The following is a 22,353-nucleotide window of genomic DNA, read 5'->3' as shown; positions in this document are numbered from 1 at the left end:
AGATGAAGAGAGATAAGAGTACTCCACTTTGTTTGATGTTTTGAGTAGAAGATGCTATTGAAGTGGGTGGCATAATCAGTGCCATAGGCCCACTAGTAGTATTTAATTTACTGGCCCTAGGCACATGTAGTGCACTTTACAAGTAAATTAAATATGCCAATCGTGGATTACTCAATGTTACCATGTTTAAAGCAGATAGCACATGCACTTTAGCACTGTTTAGCAGTGATAAAGTGCCCCGAGTCCTAAAGCTAGCAAAAACAAAGACAGGAGGTCTGAAGACTAAAAGTCAGAGAAAACCACACCAAGGATGCCAGGTCTAACACCAACAATTATAATGTTGCTATGCCTGTAACCGCCTTCAGCATCCTGCTTTCTAAAATGCACAAGCAATTATGGAGATTCTGAAGTTGTTGTTGTAGCTTAGACATCTGAAGTTGCAGTGCCTGCAGAGTAAGCTTGGCTCAAGTCCCTGTCTCATCCAGTTTTTTCTGATCCTCACACGACACTAACATCAACGGCTGTCGCATCTTCTTTTGCCTCATGAGGAGTCCTGATCATTCCAATCGCCTCCAAAATCTCACCAAATGTATAAGTCCAAAGCTTGATGCATTAGGCTCAAACTCCTCTCCCTGGTTGCTTGACTGATGTTGCAGCAAATCAAAAGCAACAGCATCCATGGCATTAAGGGGCTGACTTTCTGCAGAGGGCTGAGAGGTGCTTTTGGCTCCTTTGAGTCCCGCCATTCCAGCAAAGTGACTCAAGCAGGGTAGGATCTAGGTCTTATGAATTGCCTTCTGTGGGGGGCTAAGTAACAGCAAATCAATGACACATGAAGTGACAAGCAGTCTCATGCCTTGTAATCGGCCACCAGCAGGCCTGCTTGCCATCACCAGCTCCTCCACAAGGGGAGTGACTGAAGCATGATCAGCCTGATGGCACAGAGTATGTGATCTTCAGATGCAGGAGACAGCATTATTCGTGGAATGCAGAACTCTTGCCAGGTGTCTTGCCCTTTGTGGCTGTTGAGTTTCAGTAGCCACAGCCATGAAGATGTGCCACACCAGTAGTGTGATTCCTTAGTCATGTTCAGCACCTGTCCTCTCCAGTTGCCCTCCTGTTGTGTAAGCCAGCACCTCAAAGCCCTGTTAAAGTGAGGACTGTTTGAATGTATTTAATTGCCCCTAGCCAAGAATGCACAATAAGTCCATGACAATCACCTTCCATCTACAGCCAGTGATTGGTAGTAAGCAAAGATCCTTTTTACGAATGAACCAGTATCAGTATGGGAGAGGCTTTTAATGGGCCACAGACAGGAGTGCTCACTATCTTCAAAGCTCATACAACCAGGTTATCCGGAATCAAGCAATTGTGAAAGTCAAGGGCATTATGGTGGTAAAGGTGAAGCAGGAGGAGGGCTTCACTGGTGGGGTAAAAAATCAGCAACATGCACTCATGCCTTGTGGCAGTGGAAAGCACCTCCCTTACCTCACATCCTAATTGTGAAGACTCTGGGGTCATCACCGTTAGAAACTGGGTTTCTGGTTGGCAGACGTAGGCACCCTGTCCAAGCAGGAACCACAATCTTAGTCAGGGTAAGGCATACGAAACCCAAAATTAACCTGTGCTCACCCCTTGGTAGCTTGTCACAGAGCAATCAGGCTTAACTTAAGAAGCAATGTGTAAAGTATTTGTGCAACACTTAAAACAGTAAAACAGTGAAAACACCACACAAAAAGCTTCCACACCATGTTAGAAAAATAGCTCTTACTTTAACACCTTCAATGCTACAGCAATTCCCGCTTGGTGCTGAACTCCCTTAAATCCCTTTGTTCATGACGAGCTCAGCTCGTAATGAGCACACGAGCAGTGTACTGCATGACGAGCTGAGCTCGTCATGAGCATGGAAGGTGTTTTAATAAACAAAACAAGACCAAAAAGACAAAACTCCAACGGATACAACTGGAGATATTGAATTTTAAAGAAATAAGTGAAAATAGTGCCAAAATGTACTAAGCATCAACAAGGAACGCCTGGTTGCACTGGACTGGGACAAAGTCAAATGTTCAGGGCCCGCTGAGCAAAAGAACCTTAGTCCGGGTTGCGTCGACAAGAGGGATGCAGCCTAAGCGATGCGTCAATGTTGAAGATAAGCATGTCGACTTACCTGGACTTACACTTTTAAATGCCAAGTCGACATGGCAGTGTAGCACTGCATTAAGGCGGCAATGGTAGGTGCGGGACATGTTTTAGAGTACTGCTTAAGTGGGTGGCACAAAAAGTGCTGCAGGCCCACTGGTAGCGTTTAATTTATAGGCTGTGGGTATATGGTACAAAAATCTACAAGGGACATACAGTAAATTAAATATATCAATTAGGTATCTGCCAATTAAACCATATTTAGAGGATAGAGTACATGCACGTTCGCACTGGCTAGCAGTGGTAAAGTGCTCAGTGTCTTCATGCCAACAAAAACGAATTCAGCATAAAGGAGAGGAGGAAGGCACAATGTTTTGGGGTGTCCCTGCAGAGAGGGCCTTTTCCAACAATTGCTTTGCCATTTTCATAGCATCCACTTCATTTGCACCTGCGATTCGAATTGTGGACCCTTATCCAGACCTTCACAGGCTTATATCACCCCAAATGGAAATGCAACAAGGGTGAGGGGTAGTCCTGTGCCAGTCAGGCTTTTGCTCCGTACTGCAATTTTGAGGAGACCTCTCGCAGACTGTGTTGAGTGTTCTCCACCAGAGGAAACCCCCGACTGCTGATCTCTGCTGAGGATCAATGGGTTGCCCCCAGCACCACTGGTCCAGTCAAAGAGATAGCCTGCTATGTCTGGCAGCCTAGGGGACGTGATTTTAAAATCACAGCAATGTTTTAGCTCAAAATTGAGACTTGATAGTCTGGAGTACCCAAGGACATGGCCTGAAGCTCGTGGGTTATAGGGATGATCAAAACTGTTTGAATCTATACTGCAAAAAATGTAAATAACTCTTCACTAGGAGGCCCCAACTATTTGTTGTCCCTCCTTCTACCACAGGAATGTATATGTTACGTATATTGTCGACTAAACCCCTGAATACCCTGAACAGCTCTATTGATTTCTCTTGTAAGAAGAAGGCTGTCAGGGACGGTGCAACACAGAAAAGACAAGAGCTAAATTAAATGCAAAGAATCAATGAATAAGAGACTCAGTTATGGCAACAATCAAAGGCTCTCTGGTCCATAGTCTTTATTTTTCTTAACGGAAGTCCCAGAATGCCTTTAATGTACGAAGCAAAGCCCAAGAGATTACATTACAAAATGCCTCAAACTCCACGAAACAGAAATCCAAGATTAAAGGAGTGTGAATGTAAAGTTCAATTTAAGCACTGGAAGCTAAACACAGAAATATTTCCAAATCGAAGCGCTCAGTGAAACTGTTAAACTCCCTGCTATGTGCCTCAAGTACTCTTGATCATGCCAGTCAGCCAACTCACGAAATGTCTCAAAACATAGCACCAATCGGAGAGACAGTACCAAAATAAGAGCGCAAGTAATATCCGAAGAAGGAGCACCGCTTCTAGATGGATTCAGGACCGGCTCTAGGGCGGTGCTACCGGTGGACTGCATGTTGTGCTGACCTTGGGGCGTTATGTTTAGAAATAGCATGGATTTAAAAGTAATTGCAGCAGAGTTTCTTGAATGACCACTGTTTTTCAGGCAACAATAAATATGTCAAGAAAACGCTTGTAATTAAGGTGCATGCTGATCATCATAAAGTAGTGCAGAGGGTTATTATGCCTAAAGAACGTGCACCCTGCAGATCAGGAAACTGGATGTTATTGTTGATAGCTCAGTGGGTTCCTGCTTTTGTCACAGTAATCATTTTGTTACTTGCATTTATAAGTTAGAATCCCAATATAACGCAGTGACTTAAGAAGAGTATAGGTTAGAACATTATGTTTTTTCCTCAGTCTCATTATCCTACTGTTGCGAAAAAGGGCTCGATTAGGTTGAAAGACATTCTTATTTGTATGCCAACCCCAACCACTGAGGTGCGTTTTAAATCCTGAGTTTGTGCTTCTCCAGGCCAAACACTCTTAAAAAAGGCTGGCTGTTGGATGCCGTGTTTCCTACACCTTGTAATCCTCATTGTTTTATGTAACATTTCCTGTAGACTAATTGACACACAAAGGTGCTCTGACACCCTACACTGGTTCGAGTAACGCTATAAAACATACGAAATGCATGTGAGAGAGTCAGCTATGAGGAGATGATGGGCACTGTTGGAGAGTGGTAGTGAAGCAATCCGTGGAGAAGAAGGTCTTTTGGCGGGGGGGGGGGGGGGCGTTTTCGGGGGGAGCGACGCCCAATAAATGTGTTGCATCAGGCACCAGCAGTACTAAAGCCCGCCATGTCTGTGATTGTGCTGTTGAGCTCTCCTTCTGCTAGTATCTTAAACTCTGCTCATCCCCCGCTACATCCAGAATCTCTGTCCACAATAGTGTCTTTGGAAAATGTCAATATTTACACAGATTTCGTAAGTGAATCAAACAATTCAACACAGTTTAATCAGATTAGTTCTCTAAAAAAGGTTCTTGATTCTTAGTTCAGGTGTTCCACAGTTCGTGGAACCCAGGACACTAGAAGCGAAACACCCCTGCTGTTACAATTGGGGCCAGCAGCTTATGATTTTCCTGGGGCCCTTACAAATGCATATAACCCAACCTATGACATGCCATTGAAAGCAAATTCTGTGCCCGAGGGTAACATCATTCAAGAAAACCAAGTAGTTGTGAGTCAGAGATTTAGTTTTATGTGATAAATTCGAAAATAAAATCATGTTTAGGTGAATAAAAATGGGATACCTGGCAACAACTGTGTGCCACCACAGTATATCAAAAGAAAAAAACAAACTGAAAGAGATCGGAACAGGGCTCAGACCTGAGAAGGAGTAGTTCAACTCCACTGTGATGAACCAAAGGCAAATACAACAAGCATTGGCATAGCCAATAGGTCTCACCTTTGGGACATTATAAGTGTTTAGCCATGCAACAGTTGATGTTGTTGTACCAAGGATATTGTGCTGCATAACTAAATACTTATAAGGTCGCAAATGCGAGACCTATTGGCTATGCTTATGCAGCAGAAAAAGGCAAATTATGCAGCATAATGCGGCACATTTTTTGATCGTTTTACTTCATTATTTTGTCATTTTTACACCTATAACAGTGTCAGGAAAAATAGATCACCCTACTAGTACCAAGTACAGCAATACCCTACTGAAAGATGACCTGTCAACCTTTGCACAAAGCCTTCCGGTCTGCAGGAATCCAAGTCACCATATTTGTTGTAACTTATCATCCATTTGAGCTAGATACAAAGTTTAATTTGTTAAAATCGAGAGCTTATGCAGCAGATCGTGGATTATGTGGTAAATGCGGCAAACCCATAATTATGTGAAAATAGCTGCTGCCACATAATTGCATAATTCCAGTGGCACCTGGGTAAAATAGATAAGAGTGAGTATTGAAACATGAATAGGGGAGCTTCAGATTAGGATTGGGGTGAATCAAGACAGCTGTGGGTGCTTGCATACCAAGGGTGTTGCATGTCAGCGCTGGAGTAACAGAGATGTGTGTTGGACCCAGAGGTGAAATAGAGGTGCATTAGCAGAGCCGTGTGTCTTGGCCTGCAGGGGTCGCTCTATGTGTGGGCTCGAGGCTAGAGCAACAGAGATATGTAGGCCCAAGGATTGGAATACCCAACTCAGAAGGAAGAAAGGCTGAGCCAGTCCGACTAACAACTGGAAACTATGTGAAAATGCAACATGAGTGCACACACGAGAAGTGTCTATGCAAAGACAGTCAGCCTACAGCTCGAGTAGGCTGCTCGTCCAATCCTGCACTAACAGTTGTGCAATGTTTGTTTGTGGATCAGCTTTTAGCTGCAGGGGTCTGCTATGGAACGGCCACTCAGGGCACCCCGTTTAACAAATGCCCCATACAATATGATGTGCACATTGTTACCAGTTTGGGTCTTCAAAGCTGGACTCGACCAACATAAAACTGTGAGTTGCCTCTGTAAGGCCAGGAGGGTTGGGCAGAAGTCAGTCACATTTGTTTGGCACACAATGATCTTTTTGTCAACTGGCAGATATAACAACAACGTTTTCCTATAGGTTAGTCCAAAGCGACCACAGCTCATTTCAATGCTGAAAAAATACTACATAAACCTCGATGTTTTACAGGAAGCTCTTTCATCAAGCACTCCCAAATATGGCAACTATCGCTTGCATTCTTAAAACAAGCGCGCCCGGCCACGCTAATTGAAAACAGATGGCCCCTGTGTGCCGCTGCTCGCTCCCGCACGGTGGATGCCACCACAAGCATGACTGCTTGAAAAGTGCAGACAAATTTCTAAAGGTCATATCCTAGAGCAGCCCATGCGTGCTGTGCTAGGCTCGACCAAAAAGCAAGAGTTACCAATCTGGGCATACCCATAAAACAGAAGTATAGAGAAAGTAAACGTCAGCTCAAAATTAGTTTCCTTGAACATGATGAGTAGAAGAATGAAGATAAAGTCCACATGACATTTTAGAGATGGGGGTGGTGAGGACCACAACGTGCAGAATGAACTTTGGTTTTCTTTAGTGCCAGCCCAAGGTATGAAGCCTCTAAAAGGTTGACTAGGCTTTAGCTAGCTCCTTAATCCATACATGGATGCAACCATGTAGGCATAACTCCCACCGCAATACCTAAAAAGATATATAGTTTGCTGAACTCCAACGCAATGCCAATAAAACCTAAGCAAAAGTGCAAGATCTTTCCAGCATATCCTTTGCCAACATATCACCCCTCTTGGATGGCAACTAAAAAACTGTATTATTATAAGAATATAAAATGCAATGCCATTTAAAGCACATGATGTACTAGAATTTGCCGGAGACTTTACTCACCACAGTATGAAACGTGAGATCTGAAGTCGATAGCAATTCCATGCTTCCCGCAGATGTAGGTATAATGAGCAAGTGCATTGCACAGACAACTGCTTCCACATTTGCAAGCATCGAAGCGGCAGAGCTGGAAATATAAACCAGGACTGACGTAGGCGTGGCAAGGTGCAAAGAGGTCTTGATTGATTAATTCACAATGAGCCGCATAGCCAACTATGAAAACATAAGTTTAGAAAATATAGTTGTAAGACAATTAATATCTTTGATAAACAACGTGTTTTCGTTGAATCCTTCAAATGCCGGTTCTCTGTAATAAGTGCTATGGTATAAGGCACACCATTCATAACAGTGCAAGTGAATACTGCTTAATTGTGCATCTACGGTCTCCTTGGACGGACATACACTCCAAAAGAGGAGCAACTCTCCCTCCCTATCAGTATGTGTTTGTAAACTGCTGATACTAAAGACAGGAATGCACATAAATGTAGCCACAGGGTCTATGTCTTAGTTGCCAGGACCAGCCTGATTATAGTGGTGGTCAGTGACCCAACTTAGCGAATTAGAGAATTCCACCTTTTGAAAGCTGTCATGTTAAGTAAAGTGGTTGCAGTGCACCAGTTATTAATTTGTTATTAAGTGCCTGGTTCCAAAGTTTTCTTAAAAGCCCTTGACTGGTGATAACAAAGGTTAGGGGTGATGGATACCAAGGCTGCGTAGTCTTGACTCCACCTGAATCCTCTTTAATACAGCACCAGACGCTTCCTGGCGCTTCATCTCACTTTACCAGATTTTTTTTCATCCCTGCCTTCCCCCTTGTCACTGTTTTTCATCTTTCTCTTCCTACTTGTTTCCCCTTTTTGTGTTTTCTCTAACTCTTGCTCTGGATTAGTATGTTAAATAAAAATAAGTGTTGGCACAAATTTAGCACTGTAACTGTCCTTTCTAACAAGCCTAACAACACCTAGACAAAGCTGAAAAATCCTGTGATCTGGCTGGCCCTGCTACTTTATGAAACATGGTCGCTTTAGCTGATACAGAAAATATGGTTTGAAGGTTCATAACGTCTTCTCCCTCTGCACTTTGGGATATGCCAGCTCTGGCAATATATATTATTTTATCATTGTAATACTCATTTCAGATGTACATTTATTAACAAACCAAGTCGATGTCACACAAAGTCAACTGAGAATTTACCATTTTGTTGATTTGTATCACAAGGATCCATTACAGGAATGTAGAACGGATTAGAACATGCTGAGGACACCTTCCATGCATTGGCATGAAGCTGAGGGGTCCCTTCAATCATTCCAGCTGGAGACCTACAATAAAAGTCAAATACGTGTTTTTTTATTTTCATGCCCACTAAGATAATAAACATGAACCTAGTAGACAGCTCGATTCCTGAAAACTTTTTAAAACAGCGAAGCCCCCAGTTGCCTCTCTCTGGTCCTTCTCCTTGATAGCCCTCACCTCGTGGTGCTACCCAATTTCTTTTCTACTTTCTGAAAATATTCATCAAGCATTAACTCCAAATATTTGCTTCCAGGACTGATAATTTTTCTAGACTCAGCACAACTATTTTAGAGTGCTGGATAAAACTTCGGCTATTAAACATCTTTATTTAAGTGTTTGCAGTGGGAGGAGAAGACAACCATACCAGCGTAAACACAATATATCTTTTGTCATCATTACCAGCTGCCGCCAGAGAAAGGTACAGCACTAAAAGGGCTCCAATAGAGTGCAAAACAAGGGTGCTGACCCACAATCTAGACCGTTTGACAAAAGTAAGAAATCACACCAATTACTCAAGCATTCCGTTCCTTAAGATGCAATGGAGGGTCCAAACAACAAATTCCACACCTACGTGGAGGAGTGTGGCTCACTGGTTAGAGGCGGCAGGCCTGAGAGCAGAAGTCAGCCTGGGACCAGGGTTCAATTCCCGACGCGGCAGGGTCGTGGACCTTGGTCAGCGGACTCGATAATTCTCGCTTCGGTGCTTACTCTAATCAGGGGTTCCACTCGGCAACTCTGGGCATTAGCTTGCCTAATCTCCACAACGGCCCCACCAATTCCGGGGATGCCTGGCTCCACCTTGGGTACTCCCAGCAAGGGACCATCCCACAGGGAAAGCCAGGACGGGTTCCCCAGAGTTATACAGCGCCGGGACGCCCCGTTGCTGGGGCAGCTGTGCGCTTTACAAGTATACTACATTTACATTTACATTTACGGAATCCACCCGGAGGATGGTCAGGAAGAGGGCATGGGACATATACCTACCACATTTATGTTCAGAAGAATATTCACACCTTATCATTCTTACTCAATTCAAATCAATTCAATTTATCTTTATTCGGTTATTGAATAAGAATAACAACCATAAAAGCACATTTGTTAAAAACTACAGACAAATATATATACACAGTCATCATTACCATTACACATAATAAAAACAATAAACAATTACGGTGGAGCCTGAATTGATTTTCGTACTCTAAAAACTTTTGAAAAAAAAGGAAAAGACGGAAGCAATAGTTAAAAGGTTATCTAATTTCTGGATAGCTAAAAAGGCAGGGCGACACTGCTTAAGACCCATTATCTTCAATAGCGGCACAATCCATCTTTTCCTCTGCACAACATAGAACTTACAAAATAGTAAGATGTGCATATCCGATTGGTTAGACAGTTTATCACAAGGGCATTTGCTGGGCTCCTTTGTCCGATCGTTCATTTTGGGGAAACTGAGAAATCTAAATAAAATATTTAATCTAAAACAAATCAATAAAAACTTTTCAAAATCTTTCATGTGCAATTTAACATATGGCTGAGTGTCATAGGTAATCATTATAAATTGGTGCGCAACCACTGTACTTTTCCTCAACTCAGTACATAATCTTTGATCCTCCAGGTATGCCATACAAAGTTTTTTTAATTCTCTCCTTGACACCTGCGACAGAAGTAGTGGTTCATCAAAATAATCTCGACGGCCTATTTCAGTAAGAAACATCTTTACATATGCCAACCATCTTATTTTTCTGGCGTTATCTAGATTCATCGCATCTCTCAATATAAATTGATTAAAAGCACACTCCTCCGTAGTTCAGACCCTATGCCACAATAATACTGGTTGGACTTTGATAACATCCTCTATGTAGGGTTGGCCCAGTTCCGAGTGGCAGATATATGTAGACACACTATCTGGGACTGTTAACAGATGTCTCAACAAAAAAAAATCTGCCATCTGTAATGATTTGACATTTGCGTACCCCCATATCCCTGCACCATATGTTACAATTGCGACACAAGTTGCTCTATATACAATTAAAAGTTCCCCAAGCGTTTTTTTGCCCATTTTTCTGCCAAAGTTTGTAAGGGCCATTATGGATTTGCAAAACAACAACCTCCGTGTCTTTATTGTTGTATTCCATAGGCCAGTATGGTCAAACAATATACCTAAGTACAGGAAAGTTGGAGTAAATTCCAATTTTTTAGAATTATTGTACATTATTTTCTTCTTGTTTTGTGCCCCGGGACCACAGTTCATACAAAACGTTTTTGTGCAATGAATCCTTCAATCTAGATTGGTAATAAAATTGGAAAAGGATGTAATCATCCTTTGCATTGCCAAAGGTGTCCGGGCCATCAAAACCGCATCATCCATGTATAGTAGTGCAGGGACCGATCTTTTAGCTAGCAAAGGCATGTCCCTGCACTCCCGGAGTAATGTTTTTTCCAAATCATTGATGTAGATTGTGAATAGGAAGGGAGCGAGTACGCAACCTTGCCGTACTCCTCTTGCAATGTTAATAGCCTTAGTGCATTCACCATTCCTACCAAATCTAACTCTGGCCCGTGCTCCCATATATAGTTCTCTGAGGAAAGTAATTATATTCTCCTCCACACCCAATTGCTCTAAAATAAGCCATAGCTTACTATGGGTGACACAATCAAATGCCGACGTTAAATCGACAAAGGTTAAAAATATACGATTTCTCCTTACTGTGGTATATTTTTCTAAAATAATGTGCAGGTTAAGACCCTGTTCAATTGTACCATGGCGTTTCCTGGAACCGTATTGAAGGTCACTTATTATTAAGTGTTCTTCTGCCCATAGTTGTAATCTATTTAAAATTACGCGCCCAAAGATCTTGATGGTAGAGTCTAATAATGATATTGGGCGATAACAAGTACAACTTGCTCTTTCACCCTTTTTAAATATAGGTACAATGATAGAATCACACCAAGAGGATAACAATCCTTTCGAACAGGATGCATTAAAATGTTTCGTGAGGATTGGACCCCATAAGGCATGTTATGTTTATACAGATCAACTGGCACCCCGTCGGGACCGGGAGCCTTCCCTCCAAGGCTAGCTTTTATACCAGAGACGACTTCATTCAGGGTAATACACAGATCTATTTTCTTACCATTTAGAGTTGCCTCGTCCACCACATTTACTGATGGAATCTGATCCAAGGGCGTCGCCACGCTGTATAAATTTGCATAATGCTCTAGCCATTCGGTGTCAGTGATGGCTATCTCAATTCTGGCCTTAACTTTATCTTCAAAAAAGGGTGCGTTGACTGCTTTCCAGAAGGCGACAGTGTCTCTGCTCAGGGACGCCTCGCACAAGGATTCCCATGCTTCCCGTTTCAGGGTATCCTTTCTCTGTTTCCACGCATTTATGTAAGCCCTTCGCTGTTCTTTGACTAAATTCTGGTCCCGTACTGGGTCATTTAAGGCATGTTTAAGGTTAGTGTAAGCCTTGGTACAGGCCTATCGAATCAGCTGGCTACATCATCTTTCGGGTTTTTCTTACCGACCCATAAGCTAGTTTTAATGTGAGAAGTTATATTTAAAAAAAAATTAATAACTGCTGAGTCAGAAGCATTGTCATCAAGACACACGTCAAACCTGGATTCACACTTCCTAATTAAGTTCTGAAGGAAATCTTCCGTGACCACTTTAGTCCATTTCAGAGTGTATCCATTTTGGCGCTTCAGAGCAATGTCATCTACAACCTCTCTGGTTAAGCTGTCGTTATCGATTTCATAATCGGAGTTTGAAATTTCAATGCTTAGAGGGAAATGATCACTTAGTGCGGTATCTAACGAGTTAAAATGTATAACCTGATTGCTGTATCTGGCCATTAAATGTGGGACAAAAAAGGACCTCGGGGCGGCAAGCTTTGTTTGCAACGCCCATGTCACATAAAAACATAATTTCATTCAAAAGATTTCCACATACAGAATGATCGAAGTGAGATAGGCTTGTCTCTCTATCCAACAAAATACCGCATACTCCTCGTTCCCCTCCTTTAGGTTGTATGTCATGACAACGCGTGGTATTACCACGCGTGCCATTACAACGCGGGGATTACAATGAAAGTCGTTGCAAAGACTTTCGCTGGAGGGCGCTGGATAGTGGAATAGTTTAATTTTCTATTCCAACTCCAGCCCACGTTGACAGTAGGGAAGGTGTTGGATAGAAAACTAAACTATTCCCTATCCAACAGCGCCCTCCAGCGAAAGTCGTTGTAACGACTTTCGTTGTAATCCCCGCGTTGTAATGGCATTGCGTGGTAATCCCCGCGTTGTCATGGCTGTTCCCCCCTCCTTTACATAGTGAGCAATTGAAATCCCCTCCCCAGACAGCAAAGACGTCCTTGCTTTTCCCTTCTGACATGTTTTTAAAATCTGCACACAGTCCTTTTAACACATCATTCAAAACCTCCACCGAAGCGTTATCATAAAAGTTTACAAAAAGCAGGCACTGCACTTTATTAATATGTATCTTAACCATATGATGAAATCCGTTATTAGCGGAAAACTCTATTTTAACACATTTAAAAAGGTTCGATACATAAGTGCATAGCCCCCCTTTAGCTCTCCCAGAAGCTGAACCTATGGCTGGGGAAAAGAAGGTTTTAAAACCACCCAAATGGTGCGCCTCCTTAGCCCAAGTTTCTTGCTGGCTAACTATATCAAAATCATTGACAAGATTCAACCAAGTTTGATCAGACAGCTTAGATTTTATACCCGCAATATTCCAAAACATAATTAACCAACTCCCCATTTTTTAGCTGCTGTGGGACTGCTTAATAATACTCGAGTTACAACTGACATTAATAGGCTCTTCACTTGGGGAATTCATCACTATACCACTGACCTCCGATGTAGCCAACCTATTGGGCTCAGTAGCCCCAGACCTTAAGATAACTGGAATTTCTAAACATATTTCTCTGTCAGGGGCAATTTCAGTTTCTGATGTTATACCTGATAATATAGAATCTAAATTAATCGAGCTAGAATTTCTCGCCACCATCAATCCACTCCATCAAGTCCCTCGTGACCATAGAGGATATCAAAGCGGTTAAAGGTAGGAATATTAAAGTGATTGTTATGTACTTCCCTACTGCCCCCTCCCCGCATCCACAGGGAGTGAGAATTTGCAGGGACAAATGGAGATGGAGGATAGAAGTACCTTAGGTCTACAGTTTGAATCCCACTCCCTACTCTTTGCTGGCTCCATCCACAGATGTATCTCACCACCCGTCTGTCCCTAAAGTTGACAATAACACAGTCCCCTTGTTGGTCCTTCGGTTTGTGACCCACCCAGCTTATTCTACGAACATGCACGATTTCGCCATGCATAAAGGTCGGGATAGGTCTAAACTTATTCAACCAGAAGGTTACTTTGTTTTTTCAATTCAGGATAGTTTCTGATTTGCCCTCGTCCAGCTCGGGGACCCCCGTCAAAACGACGGTGTATGGGAAAGACTCTGGTGGTTGATCAATACGTGAAAGTATATTCTTATATTTTACATTATCTTGGGTTCCCTTAACATCGTTTCTAGGCTGCCCAATGTCGGTCGATGTCTTTGCCATCCCCCCATTCCCTGTCCCTTGTATCTCCCCTCCTTGCTTGCTTGGAGTCCTATTTTCTATAGATAGATATGACATCCTGACTGGTTCCATTCATTATTTGCGTGGATTGGTTGACCGCAGTTGAATTGGGCAATGGAGCAGGTATTTTTGCTGAGTCCTCAGTTAAATTCCTCAAACCAAGTGTAGAGGTGGACTCAACATATTTCCTCACTATCTCGTTATTAGCTAGAGTTGTTTGTTCAAGTTTTGATAGCTTGTCGCCTATTATTTTTATCCTCTCAAGGAGGGGCAACATTAGTGATTTAAACAAATGCTCAATCTTCCCCATAAAGTCCTCTGCAAATTGCGGAGGGGGCATACAGGGTTCTACCACATCCATTGACACAATTTTTGGTGGAGGATTAGGATTAGGAATCATTGAAGGAACAGATTCTAGTAAAATTGAGGTCTGTGTTGCAGTACATTTAATTATTTTTTGCTTATTATTCAATTCCTCTTTCTTTGCCTTCTGTGAAGTCCCTCCCTGTTTCCTTTTTACGTTAGATCCCGTAACTGGCATCGATTTTACATTTATGTTTTGTGGGTTAGAAACACTTTTAGACTTTGATCTAGTCAGAGAATGTGGTATAGTTTCAGTAGATATATTAACAGAGTCTAACTCACCAGAATCAATCATCACTTCAACGGGACTACAGGCATTTGTCATAGGTGAGTTTGTCTTTTCTAATCGCTGACAACCATCGCTATGTCTCACAATGTTATCACCAGCGTTTTTCCTTAATTGCTCTGGTGTGACTGCTGGCGGTATTCCCCCCATTGATGATCGTCTAAGATAAAGTGGTTCTAATGAGAGACGTTTCTCCGTTAGGGCGATTTCATGCTCTAGAACATTAGTGTCTCTAGTTATGAAATTATCCAATGTTCCCGTAACACTCCCCCCACCCCCGCCTGTCTCCCTTTTCCGGAACGTGCTGTCATTCGTTCTTCTAATGCACGCTATTACAAACAATATTAAACAGTTGAATAATTGTATGCCAGCTTTGTGCTATTAAGTCCCAATTATGAGTATGCTTACAGTTCCTTGAATGTTCGAGGGGTGGCCCAGCCCAGCCTCCTGCGGCCTCGGACGGCCGCAGACGGCCCCGCCCTTCCCTTGTCCCGGGCTTTTCCCGGCGCCGCCCTCGCGTGTCCCACGCTGTGGGGCACCGGCTGCACTTATGAAGAGCCTTGGCGCTGCCTGATGACACCAATGGCAGGCGCCTGGGCTGTGACTGGGGCTGCTGGGAGATGTAATTTAGCCCTGGTTGAGTAGATTGGCGGCCGTTCCCCTCACGCCGTTTTATGGTCCTGGAAGCCTGCTAGCCTCACAGCAGTTTGAAAGGTGAGGTTCAGCAGAGAAAGGTTGACCCCTGAAATGGCCAGCAAGTGGGTATAGGAATCGATAAAAAGCGCGTCCCGCGCTGTGGGGCACCGGCTGCACTTATGAAGAGCCTTGGCGCTGCCTGATGACACCAATGGCAGGCGCCTGGGCTGTGACTGGGGCTGCTGGGAGATGTAGTTTAGCCCCGGTTGAGTAGATCGGCGGCCGTTCCCCTCACGGCGTTTTATGGTCCTGGAAGCCCGCTAGCCTCACTGCAGTTTGAAAGGTGAGGTTCAGCAGAGAAAGGTTGACCCCTGAAATGGCCCGCAAGTGGGTATAGGAATCGATTAAAAGTGCGTTACTCATCCAACTCACCAAAGCAGTTCTTTTTTCCATTTCGTCAATGTCACACAGTATTCACCATTACATAAAAACTGGACAGGGGCTCGGTGATTTCCAACATGGTGCTATGGTAAGGTGTGAGCCACAAGAAGGTGGGAAAATACTACAGTGGTAGAATAACAAAAGGAATGTCACAAATGCCATCCAGATACCATCCAATATAACGGATGATGGTGAAGTGGTTCTAGGCAGCAGTGGTTGCTAACAACACCGCATCACTTTGTTGTGGCTCAAAATAAGTGCTCACCAGAAGAAATTTCCTTTTGACTATCAAATGTCAAGGACTGTCAGCTCTTCACTTCTGCATTTCTTTGCCTGAATGGGATTACTCCTCTAGGAATCTTGCTAGAATATCTTGATGTCAGTTCTAGCATTTCAGATTTTTTCCATGGAGTATTGAATCTCAAGCATCATACTTTTTGCTTGTGTACACTCGCTCCTGATTACTGAGAATCTTGTATGTGCCTAGGTGGTATCTTGAATATCCTCTTGTACCTGTTGGTACAGTCTGCTCTTCCCTTCTCTCACTGAAGAAAAGGGACTTATCATTCTGCACAAGTGATTTAATGACTTCCTCAAATCCTAATTTTCAATACCCTTCAACCACAATATTCTTCCAAATGTTCCCTAGACTTGTGGTTCTTTCTAATGTCTTCCTAAAGTGGAGACATTAGGAAGGGTCTTCCTAAGGCAGAGAGAGTGAGTGAGAAAGCGGGAGGCATATTGAGAAAGAAAACTATAGGGAGACAAAGACGTTCTAGACCATTCAAACTTGACAAGAGTCAATAAAGGAACAGAGAGAGAGGGGGACAGAGAAAGTTGAATGTAGTGAGTCAAAAAGAAAGATGCAGACAGAGAAAAAAGGAAAACTGGCAGTAGGTAACAAAGCATGGCAAGAGTTCTGAAAGCAACAAGTGAAGGGGACAGACAAAGGGTGGGCCAGGTGAAAAGCAACTCAGTGGTGGGGATCTAGCCACACCCTGCACAGACATGCCTAGGAATAGAGTCAGGGTCCATGACGCTACATTCTTTACAGGACTTACTTTTGGGTGCGAGGGATCTTAAGCCATCACATGTATAAGTTAGCCTTACCTGAGAGACAAAGGGCAAGGGTATTTACTTTCTAGCGCAAAAGTTATTTTTGAGTTGGAAAGGCACCCTTTTTCCAACACAAATAGCGCTTTACGCCACTTTGCATCAAGGGAGCATTTCCTGGGTGGAAGTTGGGCATTACAGTGCAAAACCTCCTAGTTTTTAACACAAAGCCTGATCTACTAAAATATACTGGGCTTAGCATAAAATAAACACCTCCTTGAAGCAGATTTTAACGTTCAGAAATGTCTTATTTCTCCAAATATTCCATACATTGGATGTGTACTGCACTCTACAGCACACATCCACTGTGTGGAATGTTTTACAATTTGTCGAGGTGTAGAATTTTGTACTGGTACTTGCCTCGTCCCTACTGCTCAGCTGGAATGTGTGATGACTTCATAGAATGTTTGGGTAGAGAAAAGAGCAAAAGACCCTGCCGAATCAATATATGAAGGTCCTTTTAGAAGGATCCTATTTTTTACATAAGGAGTGACACTCTAGGGTAGGAGCCAGACACACATGAATGTCTTTCAATTCTTTTTATTCATCAGGAGTTTGATCCAGTACATAATGATAGAGATATTTTTTTCCTTTTTTTATGGTTTTCATAGAAAATACATAATAAATATAAATCAAGCCAACAATTTCAATAAATAGAATTAGCAGTCCCACACAAACCGTACCACATTCACATCAAATCACATTCAATTCTACCAGGTATACAATCATTCACACAAGGTTTCACTCATTGCACAAATAGGTACATCAAGGCCAAAAATTGTAACCAGAGTGGATATGGTTAAGATGACAAAGGCACAAGGGGGCGTGCGTAGATGGATCAAAGCGTCTTATTCAGATGGAAAACTGCCACCCTCGGAGAAAGCGCCAACGCGCGTTTCGGTGTAGGGCCCAAGCGGGGCCGCACCTTTGTCAGAGCACAGCGGTACCACGGGTAGGGGGACTCACGATACTCAATAAAAGGGGGGGGAATCTACTAAATAGATAAGGCCCCAAGGTCTGTTATTGTTATAGAATGTTTGGATGCCTGAGTGAGTGTGGAGCGTCAGTTGGTGAATGCAGGCTGAGCAGAAGGGAGGCTGCTCCTCGTAGGGCTACGCTTCATCTTCTTATATCCTTCTACTCATCTATCCTGGAACTAAGCTACAATAAAAATATCCTGTTTTTTACACCTGGCCTGTGTATCATCCATTTACAACAATATGCTTCCATTATAAAACCTATGCTCGACATCCTAACCAATAACCAACATAGCCTACATGAAGAGGCCAGCAGAAAACCAATGTTGACGCAGAAGGAGCCGCATCTGTTACCAGTCCTAATTTGCCCACCAACTACAGCAGAAGAGCAGAACGATCTAACAGAATTGGCAATACGAAAATAAATAGCTAGGGACTGACGGGCAGGGGCCTCTGCCCAAATGGCATCCCTCAAATGCTGTACAAATCTGACCCCGAACTTTGGAGCAAAGTATTAGTCCCAGTCTTCAGACACGCCTTAGGGACTACCAAAATTCCAGAGTCATGGCTAGGCTCAATTATTAGCCCAATATATAAACAGGGAGACAGGTCCAATCCAAACAATTATTGATTAATAGCCCTCATAGACACTGAGGCAAAGTACTATGCGGGATCATCTTAAATGATGTGACCTGTTGGGCCACCACAAACTATATCATCCCAGCAACACAAACAGGTTTCCGCAAAGGGCAAGGTACCATCACAAACATCATGGCCCTAACCATGCTTATGGACTCTGCAAAACTGGGAAAGTACCCCATATATCTCTGCTTCATAGATTACTCCACAGCTTTTGATCACATAGACCGCAAGAAGCTCTGGCGTAATCTGGACAGGTGGGGGACACCATCCACCCTCCTAGATTAACTCAGGCTTTTGCATACCAATATGTGGATAAGAATAAAGTTAGGTGCAGGGACGCACCTCTCAAGAAGAATCCCCACCAACAGGGGTTTAAAACAAGGATGCGTACTAGCTCCACTACTATTTAACCTTTTTCTGGTAGATCTACCCATGGAACTGAATAACTGTACATCACATGCACCAAAGCTAGGAAACATGACACTAACAAACCTGTTATGCGCTGATGACCTAGTCCTGATTAGTCAGGCCCCCATTGGTATTCAGCACCTCATGGACGTTACTCAAAAAAATTCTGAACAGAACTCTTTGACAATAAACTTAAAAAAACTAAAATCATGATAGTAAATCACCATCCGAAGACAAATCCCGCTGGATCCTGGAAGGTAACCAAATACATTGTGTACCAAGCTACAAGTACTTGGGCATCCTTTTAGATCAGCACAACTCCTTCAAGCCACAAATGGAATCCCTATGAAGGATGGGAGCTTACGTCAAATGCTGGCACAAGATCAAAACAGCCGAAGAAAGGACTTTGAATAACCATCTCTGGGTAGAGTTGTCTCGCAATGGAAAATCGCCAGCAAACAAATACCTCCAAGAATCCTTCAAGATCCTAGGCCTGACAGACCTTTGGAATCACCCAACTGCTTATTCAGTTTTTAAAAAAATTGTTACAAAGACCACAAGACTAATATACGCCATGGAGGACAAGAAAATATCATCAAAAAGAGCCCATGGTTGGGCTGTGCTAAACAATGATGACATTCTTAAACCACAACCCTACCTCAAGGCAGGACCTAAGCGGGTGACAAAGGACATTTTTTTTAATTGAGATTGAGATCGGCTTAATCCCCATGTTTTTACCACCATGGGAAAAAAGAGGAGGAGACCTACAATGCTGCTTGTGTGCATGTGGCACAGAATCCCGTATTCACATTATTTGCATTTGCAGCAAACTAAAGGATATAAGGTGCACTCTACTAAAACCATCTTTTAACCAGCACGGAGTCAGGTCATGCAGACAGGCGGTAGTGCTGTGCTTCAATCCAACTTTAGTCCAGCTAAATTGCCACCTCACAAAATTTCTTGATCTCACTATACTGATACTTAAAAACTTAACATCATTGGCAGTGAACTCTGCCCCACAAGATGGTTCATCAAGACAACTTCGAGAACACCCTTAACAGCTCTATGTCACCCAAAAACAGGCACAACCAGTAACTGTTTGCAGATTGGGTCGATTTTTAACGCTTAGCGTACTCTTAGGAAAAACTAGATAATCCAGAGTGAAAGCTTTGTAAAAGACTTTGGCAGAGTGAGAACTTAAATAGTCAATTCTACTAAACTATCTTTTGGACTGAGCACCAACTGTTAAGGAAATGACTTTTTATGTTATAATCTTAATAGTTTTATGTATAACTAGCTTACCCGTCGCGCGTTGCTGCAATCTCAGAAGAAAGGAAATTTAAGGAAACTTGTTATGATAACATTCAATTTACATTTTGTCATTTTTATTGAAACTCATTCATTTTAATATGGAAAACATTTCAAAGTGTTGTTTTAATTCTGTTTTTTTATTTGAGTGCTTGTGGATACACGATATTTTTTGTTTTTCCGTCTGGTGCATAGACGAATAAATCAGAAGGTTTTCAGACGCGTGAGCTGACCACATACAGTTGTCCATGTGAGAAGCATGGATTCTCCAAATCTAGTCCACACACTTGCAGCAATTGTCCTTGTGCTTTGTTGATGGTCATTGCAAAAGCGAGTCGCACCGGAAACTGTAAACGTTCAGTATTCGAAAGATTATGAGGGCCCTGGGGTGCCGGGGGGCCGATATTTAACAATTTTTATTTTTTTTACCAGAAACCTTCGCGGGAGTGTACTCAACAACTTTTAACACTTTTTTTGTTTTTTTCCAGAAACCTTCGCGGGAGTGTACTCAACAACTTCCCAAAGATTCATGCCGATCGGATGAATGGTGTAGTAATGCATAAAGGACAAACAGACATACTTTATTTTTTATATATATAGATAACAACATCTATTTATTATTGAGTAAATTTTATACCAACACAACTGGTTTGCTTTTAATGACTATGTAAGCAATGGTTTTAATTAATCAAGCAGAATAAAATATACCTTACCTTACCTTATGTTATACATCACACATATCGCTGCATCATGGAGCAAAGATTGTGTGTGGGGCTAGACACCTGTGTGTGCACCAGTACAGGGAATGAGAGGGCATGAGAGGCCATTTTTTGGTCTTGCCTACCAGACAGCTGTGAGTTGTCTATAGGCGAAAGCCTTCTGTGGACTGCACCAAAACGTTACAGTAGGCTTAGAGCCCACCCATTACTTACTATTGGTTAGCTTTATTGTCACTGTTATTTGCTTTTCTTATTCAATGGCTTGCTGTCCTCTTCCTATATTTTCCCCTCTCCTAGAGCATAGCCTCTTTAACCTAATATTTACTGGCTGACGTGTATCTTTCCATTGCTCACATTTAGAGAACTATGTTTTTCATTTTTCTTTTAGCACTCCATGAGAGTCTATGCATTTTCTTGCTCTTTGGCTCATGTGTTCCTTCCCTCCCCCAAAAACTTGCCCTGTCTTTTGGGTGCTCCATGGTGCTCCCTCATCCCTTCCCTGGAGCATGTCCATTGCTTGCCCCACACTCCTCTGGCTTTATTATTTTCTTTGTCCCTTCTCTGGACCAGCCTCACCCCCACTCCATTTCTCCTTTGCCCCCTGCCCACACCCTGTAGCGTCACTTTCTACAGCACCCCGCACCGCTTCTCTATTGCCCCTCAAACCCTTGCAGTATGTAACTGTTTTTAATAATGGTATTTGTTTTTTGGGAACCCGGCTTCTGCTATTTGCTTCTGGGCTGCTCTGCAGTTCAAAAAGCACTTTTATGCTACTAAAATTACAGTTTCCTACTGATGTTGGACAGCATCGGCAAAAAGCAAAGTCAACAGATCACTAAGGTGAGAACTATGAGCAATGCCAATGCTTGTTGATAAATATTGCTCTACTCTGCTCTTTTACTCCCCTCGCTCAACACAGTGCATCACATTCAGTTGCTGAAATACTCTTTGTGGTACCAAAAATTAATGCATTTGTCCTTGAGTATACTGTAGAAGTCATTTAAAAGGAAGCAGCATTGTGGGCACTCAGAGAGTTGTTTATGGCAGCACTCCACTGTGCTTACGCAGCTCCTGCTCTAGGATCTGATGTCAGGGTGTTTTTGGATGTACTATTAATGTTGTTGTTAACCCATTTCTGTTATAATTGTTAAGCAAGGGGACAATTGATTAATGGATCATGGTCCATTGGCGTACTATTGCGTATATCCAGTCACAACACAAATAAGGCAGAAACTGAGGTGAATTGGGCAAACATTTATCACATCCGGTTAGAAATAGAAAGGGAAGACACTAGTTAAAGAGCACATTTCTACTCCATGAGTTGAATTTCAGAATTTGTTTTCTTCTACCGATAGATGGATTTTTTGGCTTCTAAATGGGAAACACTTAAAAACGCCAATACATTAAATAAGTAAGACAAAACACACAATAAAATTCACAATCAATTTATAAAAACAGGAAATATTTGAATGATTAAAATGACACCAAAACAACAAACATCCAATGTAGAGAACCGGCTATATAAATTTTTAAAGAATAAACACTTTTTAGTGCTTAAAAAACAATTACTTACAACAAGGGGTGGTGATGGACAGAGTCTCTGAATTAAGCAGAATAC

General features: G+C 42.5%; 1 protein-coding gene across 1 annotated transcript in view; it reads right to left on the bottom strand.

Moving 5' to 3' along the window:
* OTOGL (otogelin like) overlaps positions 1 to 22,353 on the bottom strand; it is a 1,067,300-nt gene that overhangs the window by 806,711 nt on the left and 238,236 nt on the right. The window contains exons 16-17 of the mRNA XM_078649280.1: positions 8,135 to 8,259; positions 6,944 to 7,153 (exon numbers count right to left, since the gene is read on the bottom strand). Coding sequence (XP_078505406.1) covers positions 6,944 to 7,153; positions 8,135 to 8,259 — 335 coding nt within the window. The remainder of the gene's footprint in view (positions 1 to 6,943; positions 7,154 to 8,134; positions 8,260 to 22,353) is intronic.

Source organism: Lissotriton helveticus, chromosome 1_1 (assembly GCF_964261635.1).
Source record: "Lissotriton helveticus chromosome 1_1, aLisHel1.1, whole genome shotgun sequence".
Taxonomy (NCBI): Eukaryota; Metazoa; Chordata; class Amphibia; order Caudata; family Salamandridae; genus Lissotriton; species Lissotriton helveticus.
This window is presented reverse-complemented; position numbering and strand designations above follow the sequence as displayed.